The 12,137-nt window shown below is 46.2% G+C and overlaps 1 protein-coding gene across 4 annotated transcripts in view; it reads left to right on the top strand.

The window, feature by feature from the left end:
- Prr5l (proline rich 5 like) overlaps positions 1-12,137 on the top strand; it is a 170,446-nt gene that overhangs the window by 122,440 nt on the left and 35,869 nt on the right. For all 4 annotated transcript variants that reach the window (XM_017591900.3, XM_039105436.2, XM_006234647.5 and 1 more), the window contains 1 exon segment: positions 5,199-5,247. In XM_017591900.3, the coding sequence (XP_017447389.1) occupies positions 5,199-5,247 (49 nt within the window).

Raw genomic sequence — 12,137 nt, 5'->3', positions numbered from 1 at the left:
AAACAATTAATTAGTGAGCTTGCTATTCCCTTTGCCAGTTTTCAGATAAGAGGGGCAGCATCTACTGCAGTCCTCTGGAGAGGGCACTGTTTTCTGAGTCAGGGTCAGAATCTGGACTCCATCTGACCTGAGAAGCTATACTAGGTCACATAGCCTCGATAGGTAATTTAAAAACAGACCATGGTGAAATGCAGGAAAAGGATTAATTCAATGTAGTGATATTGAAAGAGGGGGCAAAAGGATATAGTAGTCCCTCTTTGGGGTCCTGGCATAAGAATTTAGGCTTAAATAAAGGCAAAAAGTGCATAATTAAGTGGTCTTGGTCAGGGTGTGGTTCTGATCATCACGGCCCATCGTTGTCTCAGATTTAGACTGAACTATGAGACACTCTGACAAGTTGGCAAACTACATGAAATCTCTTTCTGGAAGACAAGTGTCTCCTTTGACTGGCACCTGGGTTCTGCATTTTCCTTATTTGAACATGGGATTCCTGGGGAACTTCCAGTTTCTTAAGAACTATTGTCTTGGTAGTCTGATGGGTTACGGGAGGGATACACGTGGACACGTGTATCCTTCAAGTGTCTTTACTGTCAGGATAGCCATAGACTGAGGTGGAAATGTGGGAGACCTCGTAACTCTCAGTTTGGTTGACATGTGAACAGAGGGTTTTTTTCTGAACTGCCCTTTCCTTGCTAGACAAGGACAAGCAGAATAGACAGTGCAGTGGCAGCTGTGTAACCTGACTCGGCTGTGGTTTACCCACAAGTTGGCCGGCCAGCACTGCTCCCATCCCTTGGCCCCGGCCACCTTTCCTCACCTCCTCTGCCTCCTCTAAGTCCCCTTGGATCAGTGGTTCTCAGGTTACCAACCCAGGGAGCAATGGAAGTGCTGGTTCTCAGAACTTTTAAGCTGTCACCCCTTTGTCTGCCTGCTTTCCTGATATTACACTCATGCTTGGAACTTATTCCCACAGTCCTTTCTTGGGTTTCAGGCTGGGGCAGTGAACCATGCCACTAGACAGAAGAACTAGTGAGGTAGTAGCAAAGTTCAGAACCCCGATAAAACTCATAACTGAGGATGGCAGGAGTTCGAAATAGCTAGGTTCCTGTCCTGGAGTGCGTGACCACAACACCCCACTAAGAGGACCACGGCAGCATAGAGCTTAGAGTTCTTCATGCTAATGTGGTATCTAGACAAGACCTGAGTAATTAGCCAATGAGCCTCCTCAGACGGTATTTAATCTCTGGCCCACCCCGAGTAAGTTGTATGCATCCTCGTCTGCCATGAATAAACCAGTTAGGACAAGCAAGGACTGTCTTCTTTATTAAGGGCCATCATGGGGAAGGCCTTTGTCATACAGAGTCATGCCTTTGTCTCTGGTAGAAGCCTCCCAGCCCCACCAAGCACCTCACAGGTCCACAGCCAGTTCCCAACTCCCTGGCAGATTCTGGGTCTATAGGAATCTGAGAGCCACAGCCTCCTGTCCCAGCACCCCACCCCCACGCTTCAGTTTCTCACCTGAAGGAACAAGGCTGGGGCTCCTATCTTAGACTGCATTCACCTCCCCTGAGGGATGTGTTAGAATCCCACAAGCCTGGCACCCCAGCAGCAGGGAAGAAACGCAGCCTAGTGCCTTCCTGAGCTGGGTATTTGCTGTGTTCCAGCTCCCCAGGGGCAAGGCGGAAACGCAGACCCACACTCAGTAACCTTGGTGGTGGCTACTGTTAGTTTTAGGATCATTTTAAATAGTGTTTTGAACGTGATTATATTCATGCGGTCAAAAATGTTATAGCTGTGGCTGGGAAGATGACTTGGTGGTAAGGTATTGCCACATAAGTGCATGGACCTGAGTTTGGTGGCCAGGGCTAGTACCCATGTGAATAGCACATGGTAGTGTGTATTTGTAATCAAAGGACTGGGAGGATAGAACCAGGAGGGTCCCTGAGGTTCGATGGTCAGGGAGCCACCGGTCCCAGTGAGAGAGACCTTGTCTCAAAAAATAAGATGGATGGCTCCCAAGGTGTCCCACCTGAGGTTGGTTGATCTTTGGTTTCTACATGCACATGAATACACATGAACATACACTTGCACACATGCACATGTGTGTACATGTGTGTGTGTGCGTGTGTATGTGCATGTTATAAAAAGGTATAAGGTGGAGAATCTTTACTGTACCCCAAAAGCCTAGTTCCCATTTGTTCCTCTTCAAAAGCAACTGCTATTATAAGAGTATCTCATTGAGCAGTCTTCTAGAATGTCTGTCTGCATGTGTAGGAATATGCATAGAAATGCACCTGGTGTCCTGGGGCTCCCTTCCCAAAGACCATAGTCTAGATTAGACTAGGCTAATAAGGTCACAGTATGTTTTGTGACCCTGAGTCCCTCTAACTTCAGGGAATCCAGTTTGCTAAACTGTTGCCTGGCCCTCCTTAATTTTTTTTTTTACAGTGCCAGTATTTTATTACCCAAGTAAACACATAGGCTAGTTCCTAAATCATAATGAAAATGACATATGTATTAATTAGAAGAAAGAGTTTTGAGTTTTTTTTTAAGGGTGTCTGGTAGTATTTTTTTTATTAACTTGAATATTTCTTATTTACATTTCGAGTGTTATTCCCTAACATCCCCCTAACCCCTCCCCCTCCCCTTCTTTATGGGTGTTACCCTCCCTATCCTTCCCCCATTGCCGCCCTTCCCCCAACAATCACGTTCACTGGGGGTTCAGTCTTAGCAGGACCCAGGGCTTCCCCTTCCACTGGTGCTCTTACTAGGATATTCATTGCTACCTATGAGATCAGAGTCCAGGGTCAGTCCATGTATAGTCTTTAGGTAGTGGCTTAGTCCCTGGAAGCTCTGGTTGGTTGGCATTGTTGTTCATAAGGGGTCTCGAGCCGCTTCAGCTCTTCCAGTTCTTTCTCTGATTCCTTCAACGGAGTCCTGTTCTCAGTTCAGGCCCTCCTTAATTTATAGTCACAGTTTCAGGATCCTCTAGTCTCTTCCCCGGGGAAGGAGAGGAGAACACAGAGCCTTGTGTTTTTCTGTGTTATTTTGAAAGTGTTGCATGTGTCTAAATCTCAGGGTGCCTCAAGAATTTGCAGAAGCTGAGATTGCCAGCACAAGGCTTACACACGTTCAAGCTAGTCAAAATTCCAACATAGATGGGGGAAAGGCACACAAGACCTACTCCTCACCCTTCCCACATCAGAGGACCTATGACAGCTAATAACAGAGGAGAGTCATCTTTTCTTTGGGGTGTGGCCACTAGTCACCTGGGTTTTCTCTGCTCCATTAAGACTTTCTGGAAATACTTAGAGTTTTTTTTTTTTAATGATGAATTGAAAGCTTATGATGAAGGTTAACAATCACGGACACCAATTCTACGACATGTTGTTTGGTCTCAGTATTATTTTAGTCCCTCAGTGTTGTGGGACCTGGTCTATCCGATAGGACTTGGCTCTTCCTCACAAGCTTGGCTTCTTCACCAACGGCCCTGAGATTTTCCAGTGGACACAAAGACTGTCAAGGAGGCATTTTGCTTCTTGATCAGAGGCAGACTCCATGCTTCATTTGGCCTTGAAACTTCCATGCATGTAGTACTAGCAGCTCAGTTCCGTTTTCTCCCCCCAAGACATGCCTAGTACCACAGAGATCAGAAGACGGCACAGGATCCTCTGGAACTGGGGTCACAGCTAGTGACACGTTTATAGTCTAAGGTGAGAAACCTTCTCCTGTACCAGGTAACCTGGGCAGGCCTTAGACAAAGGGCCCTCGCCTGTGAGCCTCAGCGACAGCATCTGTAAGACTGGGTAGAGGATAAGGGAATTGTGAGCCTCAATGTGGGTCCTAGAAATAGAACCTGGGTCCTCTACAAGAGCAGCAAGCGCTCTTAATGGCTGAACCATTTCTTCAGTCCCAGCCCAATAGCCTTTGCTACATTTCCACCACTCAGACAAGCCTTGGGTTGAATTGATAGAGTGGTTCTTAGATGGGCAGCTGTTAAGGTGAATCTCGAAATGCTTCATCTGTTTGCTGTATTTCTGCTGCGGGAAAAGGGTGGTGCTTTTCATGTGTTTTCCGTTTTCCACACTTTTGTGGAAATTTCAAACCTGAGTGTTTCTCTCTTATTCTGTCCCCAAATTCTTGTTCCTGTTTCGTGCACATAATGGCATATTGCTGTAACCGCCTGTTTATTCATCAGTGACATGTGTGAGCATGTTTTGGGGGAAGTTAATACCCAGCAAGATTGTCAGACATTTGAGCATTTGCTCCTTAATAACCGTAGCAGGTGGGAGAGGTGATGAGAACATTGAAGTCAGGGAGATTTTGTTCCCTGGAGAACTTATTGGATTCCAGGAGCCTGTTTTTCTTGTTTTGAGCTTTTTCTCACCTTATCTGAATCAAATCCAAGATGGATCAGTGGGGATGGGCCCATTATTTTTCACAGGGGGAAGAAATCTGTGTCCAAATCTCTATTTGTTCATATTTCCAGCACTTAGGATGCTTTGATATTGCCTTCTGAATGTATTTATTAATATCCACATCCTACACCCAAGAGTGGGAGCTATGCAAGCAAAGACCTTGTCTGTCCTTCTCACTCTGGACCGTGCTCTCACTAGAACAGTTTGTGGGACCATACTGGGCAGCTCAGTAAATGTGTTGCCTAGGTAACCAGAAACTCAATTTCCTCACTGTTGTCTTTTTTGTAGACTGCCCCAGTACATTCAGGATGAGACAAGACCATCCCAACATATCCTCAACGTGAATTTTAAGTCTAGGCGTCTCTGATGGGCTTAGAGGAGAGGAGACATGGAGTTATAGGAAAGGCATTGAGTTTGCAGAGAAGGTCTAGGTTTAAACTTCGGCTCTTGGCTAATTGGTAAATGGGGGTAGGCATGATGTCTCTATCTATGCAAATTGTAACCATGATACCACGCTGCACACACTTGAAATCTTTGGATGAGGAACGTATTAAAAAAAGTGTGTTTTAGACTTAAAACTGCTTATAAATGTTATCACTGTAGAAGCATGGGGGCAAAGGGCTCTACTAGGACCTAGGAAAGAACATTTCCTCTCCCGCCTGGGTTCCACCCCTGTGCTACTGGTAAGCACACTTGTCATCATTCTTTGGAATCCATCTTTAGCAGCTATGACTGCATCAGTAGCTGCCTGACTCTGATTCTGTGTTTCTCTCTCCCCAGGCGGCTGCTGAAGAGTGAACTTGGATCGTTCATTACTGACTACTTCCAGGTAAGCTTGGAAGGTCCCAGAGCCCATTATACACGCAGTTCACACACCACCAGGGAGGGGTGTCAATCCTGTACTTTTGAATGTTCCTCCAATGCCTACAGCTACATGTGCTGCGGTGACCGTAGGGAGCTGCTGCGCTGGCTTGGCCCCTGATGTTAGTGGGAATCAGTCAGATCACTTGCAGTCAGACTTTTGAGCCTTAGGACTTATTTATATTGTTAAGAGATTGTTGCTTGGGCTCCATCTGTCTGTCCTTATCATGTGAGAAACTGTGCCTCAGAAGCTTCCAAACACATCTTTAGTCAACGTACAGAAGAACACATAATGCTTCCATGAGAGGAAAAAGTAGTTTCCAGAATAAGACAAAAGAATGGTGCTGTTGTGCATATACAGATGTCTGCATGGCCTGCCTTCTAGAAGCTAGTCTTTTCTCTTCTGGCCTCTCACTATATTGATCGTGTCACGCAGTTCCTGGGCAGCTGCACTGTCCAGCCCTGGAACACAGGCAGGAAAAGGCAGAATCCACTTAAGATTACTGAAGACATAGCTTTCCACCAGAGGACCATGACTTCCACCACTGCCCTAAATCCCTCCTGTTCTATGTGTGGTGTTTAGTTAGGTTATGTGCCCTTTGGACAGATTATTTCTGGTCACTAGGCCTCCTGGTCTGTTCTGTTGACAGCAGGATTGGTATGACAGGCAGACTTCCTTCCTGCCTACGTATTGTTGTGGGGTTAAAAAAGTCAAAGTCTCAGGTGTGTGTGTGTGTGTGTGTGTGTGTGTGTGTGTGTGTTTCTTTCTCTGCAAAGGACAGTTTCTAAGTCATAGACAGCTGCTCCCTTACTTCTGAGCAGAGGTGTTTGGGAGCTGGATATTGATAGTGAGGTCAGCCCTGCTTCTCGATCATTCTCTAGGTGGGTCTGGGCAAGCTGCTTTATTTCTGTCTGTCTCAGTTTCCTTGTTTGTAAGATGAGCATAAAAATATAGTTCACCCCATTGTGCAGTTTGCGTGAAATAACATTCTCTCTCTTTCAGAAGTTGCCATTTCTCTCAGTTTCTTCTACAAAACCAGGACCTAACCTTTAGGACCTACCTGTATAGGGTTGCTATAGGGACTAAATATGTTTTTATTTACAAAACCCTTGCTGGCTAGCACAAAATAAGAGCCTAAGTGTTGGTTAAGTTTATCCTGGTTCTTATTTATTATGCTGAGGCACAATCCCATCCATTCTAATGGGACAGAAATGTCAAAATACATGGGGTCTTGGTGGTAGTTTGTTTTGTGTTATTTTGTGTCCAAGTAGAGAGCACCATTTTAAAACTGTTTGGAGAGATTTTTGCAGTTAGAAAGTGGGACATCATTTTTGTTCTGTTTTGTTTTGTTTTTGACTCATCAGGAAATATCAGACTTATGAATGCCCACTCTTAAAGGATGACAGACACCAGTCAAGTAAACACAAGCTCATATACACTTGTGTATGTGCGCGTGCGCAAGACACACACACACACACACACACACACACACACACACACACACACCACACATGAGGAAACAGTAACCCCTAAATCTGGTCAGATCAAGATCCAATGGAAGCCTGGAGTTCTGTCAGGTCATCCTCTGCTGTGTGGACAGTAGCATCTGTTGTGGGCTGGGGGTGGAGTGAGAGGGAGACTAAAGACTTAGAACGTAATTGTGAGTCCTGACTGTGAATCATCAAATTTGCCAGCCTTTACCTCACTCCACTCCCCTGTGGTCTCTATTGATTGGTTTGAAGGCAGGCAACTGAGAAGAGATTTTTTTTTTTCTTCCTAAGTCCTGAAGAGGAACCTGCTGGGCTTCTATCTTCTGGTTTGACATTTGAAGGAGATGGGGTCTATGTGGTTTCAGTCAAGTTTCAAATGCCAGCTGTCTTTTGGTGTTGGGGGCTACCCCAAGGCCGGTAGGGTGTGCCTAGTGGGGACTTGTGCACGTGGGAAGCCCTGAGGTTTTGGGAGGTGACTAATACTGCTTACAAAGATGCCAGATACTTCAAAACTAATAACCACATGTCATTTCCTACCAGGGACCTAACCAGAGGAGCTGCTTGGTGAACACCAAGTCTTTTTCTTGGGGTGTAGTGTGGGGAGAGATTTTTCAGAACCTTAAATGTGGAGTTTTCCTTATTTAGGGTGAGAAACTGGAAAAAGACTCTTCTAGACACATTTCTTTTCTTTTTTCTTTTCATTTCTTTTCTTTTTTTTTTTCCGGAGCTGGGGACCGAACCCAGGGCCTTGCGCTTGTTAGGCAAGCGCTCTACCACTGAGCTAAATCCCCAACCCCTCTAGACACATTTCTAATGCAGATTTTACTTTTTTTTAAAGTCATGGGTGTTTGTTTACAGCTCCACACCTCCCCAGAGTTCTTAAGCATTTACTCTCCTGTTTACCTCTGTCAACATTTTAGGGAGAGGGGGAAGGATTGTCTACTATACCAGAAGTGACTTTTAGAGACCTAAACATGGCAATGAATAACATCAGAGTTGGGCTTAGAAAATGTTTGCTTTATCCCTTATAGTCAAGCCAGAGAAAGTCTATGCAGTCTTCTCCAGGACTTGGTAGGCTCCTTATTTAAGGAAGAGGGAGCGAACCTTTGGCATCTTTAGCTAGGGATAGTTGATGGCTAAGGTTCCGTGCCAGTATTTTGTTTGTTGCTAGTTAATTTCTAAGCGATTTTTCCACTTGTGGTAAGTGGTGCTGCTACCGGTTCCTTTTAGCACTCAGAGTGACAATTTCGACAAGCAGTTTAAAGAAAAAGAAATTGCTCATAAAGGATAACAATGCAGGGGTCCCTGGCTGTGGTCCCCGGGGTGAAGCTTGTTCAGGAGACATTCAAGTGGGAAGGTTAGGGCTGGACACTGCTATGGTTCCCAAATCTGCACAAGAAATCTCCACACAGCAAGGAGTCACGGAGACAAGGGAAGCTTCTGGGCAGCACACCGCAAAGCTGGAGAGGCTCAAACTAAGGATCTGGAGGAAAGAGTAAGGAGCCTTGAGAAGCCGAGCCCTAGGACAATCAGGAAAGTCCCTCAACCCCGGTTGTTTCAGAAGAGTGTTAAAGCAAGTTTCCCGGTCCGGGGCTCCTCAGAGTGAGGTCTACAGCCCCACCCCCACCCCAACCTCCACACATGCATTTGAAAGTTATGTTTGCTCTTTCTTGGAACCCTCCTCTCCCAGTGAGAGCTTGCCACTTGCAGAGTCACAGACCGAGCTCTTCCTGTCTGGGTCTCAGCTTTAGCACAAGTGAGCATTTTTATTTTACAATTTTAAAGAAAGAACAGCCACAGTGAAGAGTAATGAAAATGACCTGGGGTGAGGGCAGAGGCAGCAGGTAAAAAAAAAAATGTGGCTTATCTCTGGTCTGCACACAGAGAAGACAGCCTGTTTGGGCTGCAGGAACTTGAATAAATTTCCAAGAGACACTGGCCAGAAAAATCTGTGACATTTCCAGTATCGACTCCCTCCCCCTCCCCCCTCCTGTCTGTTTTGAATTGTGACTGAGAAGAAAATTGAGGTTTCGGAGTAGAACTCTCTCCCAGCGACTGCCTGGAGGGATAATTGTTTCTGTCGTGCTTGAAAGTGGGTATTATAAAGTGATCTGCATTTTGGATTCCTTAGTGAGGTATCTCTGTGGTTCAACACATGGGGCGGGGCAGGGTGTCGAATACCTCCTTTTCCCAGTTCTGCATCTGTGGGTTGCACTGTTTGCTAAAAGTCTTGCCCCAAGCTCGGAAGGTTCCATTTCTTTTGGTGGAACTAGAGATTGCTCCATACAGAAACTAAGTCAAAGGCTCTGAGTGAGGGAATGTTAGGGAAAAGGGGGACATGGACAGAGCATTTACCAATAGGTCATGGATGCCTGGCTGTGTTTGACTTGTGTGTGTGTGTGTCTGTGTGTGTGTCTGTGTCTGTGCATGCACATACATACATGCACATGTGAGTGCTAGCGGATCCATGTATGTGAACATATAGGTATGTTCATAATTTGTTTATCTGATTACTGCAAGGGCCTCAGGAGAGACTGGTCATCACAGTACTAGGGAAGTGTGCGTTTGGCAGTAGCTGAGAGGAGACCCATAGTGAGGGGTCCCAGACAGAATGGAGTTTAAAGCTGTAAACCAATGCAGGAATTTAAGGGAATCTACACCAGTACCACACGCAGTAGCACTGACTGACCATGGGGGTGGAAGGCAAGATCTTCAGATCAGGCCCAGAATAAATAAATAGAAATGAGTAAGATAAATAATTATAAAGATGGGACAGGATGAGGAGAATATATCTTGGGGTTTTCAAATCCAAACCAGATGGGGGAGACAAGGTATGATTTCCACCTCAGAAGCCTTCTGTAGTAAGCAATATTCCCCAGAAGGAAATGGAGATCATGAGGTGGCCAGCTGGGAAGAAGGGAAATTCCATGCATGCTCTGTAGGTTCAAAGGGGGGGGGGGGCAGTGCACAAAGGAGCCTGACCAGGAGGATTTGTTTTTTTAGGTGAGAAGGTCACTAGGGTTGAGGCTTGAATGGTATTCAGGACAAAGGCATGGTGAAGCCTGTATACAAGGAGTGGCTTAGCTGTTCCTGGTGGCCACTCCCACTTCTTCTGGGGTGGGGCTAACTAAGTCGGGATAGGGAAAGTATTCGTCCAGCCCGGAGTTTCTGAAGCTTTCTTGCCCCCAGTCTCCCAAGTGGTTACATGAGTTTTGTGCGATTATCAGAGTATTTTTTATAATGCTTTCTCATACTTTATGAAGCAAGTAGAAAAACGAATCTTGGAATTGATAACTTCAAGCCTTAATAGGTTTTAGATAAGGATGAAAACCAATAGGTATGCTGTGGTAATGGATCGTTAGCTTTGGATGTGTGAGGGGGAAGAATGTTTAGGTACAGAACGCTTTTTGCCTTAGGGGTCTTTGTCACCCTTCTTAGCTCCATGGGAGCAGGATTTCTTTGTCATGTAGGCCTGTCGCTCTGTGTGAGAATGTTTCTTAGGAGCCTGCTATGTGTGAAATTGGATTTAGAGCACACCAGATAGGGACTGGCTTGAGCCAGGGTTGGTGAGAAGGTGAAGCAGAAGCACAGCGAATTGCAGTGGGTGCTGCACATGAGGTGGTGTGGTAAGTAGTCGTGGTCATCGGTGGCCATAGGAAGCAGAGGTTGCTGTGAATTTTTGTTTAGTATGGCAAGCCCTCTCTGCCCTGTCTGAGAGTTATGATGAAGGCTGAGTTTGTAGCTCAGTTGTCAGAGTGCTGGGCGAGCATCCATGGGGAGGTGTGCTCAATCCCTAACACTCTAGAAGCCAGGAATGGTGGTGCATGCCTGTAGTCTATTTGACATGGAGTTCTTCCTCCTGGGAAGCTGGGGCTGGTATTAGCTCCCCCCACTCCCAGCTTTCTTGATTACTTTTTCCTGGGTCCTTCTGACTGGGTTGGGAGGTGTTCTGCTTGATAGGTGACATAATGGTTGGCAAGCTGTAAACACCCCCCCCCCAACACACAAACACACACACACACACACACACACACACAGACACACACACACCTATCCTCTTCTCTCCTCACCTCAGCACATCCATCCTGCCCCATGCTGCCCTGGGTAAGCTGATCTTTTCCCCTAATCAATGGCCAGTGGCTTGGGAGGCTTTCCTCCAAACATCCTTGTCGGAGGTTTTTCCAAGCTTCATTTTTCGGTTTGGAGCCCATTTCTCTGTGTCTTAGGGGAAAAATGTCAGCTCTTTCCACTTCCGGATCATTCTGGCACTTCATTAATGTCCTGTTTTGTCCATAGCCAAGTTCACTGATGGTGTGCCAGAAGGATGTGTTAAGTAACAACCAGCCCGTTGCCAAGTCCCTAGTCATTTCCTAAGGAGCTACTATTTAATAAACTGGTGGTTTGTGATTTGAGGCTGGCCGGGGAGGTGGTGGGGAGAGCCATTGGGTCATGAGAAAGCAGAGTCTCCAACTCTGTTGCCACTGTCATTCAGCAGCAAATGTCTGTCAGAACCTTTTCGATCCAGGCACTTGGCAAGGATGAGAATTCTTTGAGGTGAGATTCAGGAAGAACAGATACTTAGAACAATAGTAGGGAACACCTGAGCTAAAGCTTACCTCTCTCTCGTTCCTGACCCCTTTGCCTTCTTCCTTTCTCTCCCTTCCTTGGTTTCTGTGTCTCAGAACCTTTGAGCAAGCCTAGGTCTTGTAGATGGCAAATTGGTATCTTCCTAGGTGAAGTGGATGGCTGTGGTGTGATCGTCACAATCTGCAGGCCCCGTGCTAAGTGAAAATGTGGCTGTGTGGGGGTGTGGACCTCCGTCTCTTTCCTACGGGTCTACCTCTGCTACATATACAGGTCACGTAACCCCTAAGAGGTCTTTGCAGTCTCTACACTGCGGCACGGAGACCACAGGGTAGGACAAGACCCACCTAGTTATTAGCAAATGTGTCACAGCACCAGGCCCTCGTGGGGATGGCTGCCTCCATGTTTCTGTTCAAGAATTAGTAGGCTTGTGTTCAGCCCTGACTCTCTCAGGGTAGGGTGGTATTGGTAGATCAGAGTATGGGTGTGACCCAATACCTGGGCATGAAGCACATTCCTCCTGGGAGGCAGTAGCTCCAGACTCCCTGTGTTTTATGTTACAGTAGTTGACTATACCCTCCTTACAACACACACACACACACACACACTCACACACATACACTCATACACACACAGACACACACACTCACACACACAGACACACACACTCATACACACACACACACTCATACACACACACACACTCACACATACACACAGACACACACTCATACACACACACAGACACACACACTCATACACACACAGACACAAACACATACA

Source organism: Rattus norvegicus, chromosome 3, assembly GCF_036323735.1.
Source record: "Rattus norvegicus strain BN/NHsdMcwi chromosome 3, GRCr8, whole genome shotgun sequence".
NCBI lineage: Eukaryota > Metazoa > Chordata > Mammalia > Rodentia > Muridae > Rattus > Rattus norvegicus.
The sequence above is the reverse complement of the archived record's forward strand: the minus strand, read 5'-3'. Positions and strand labels throughout refer to the sequence as shown.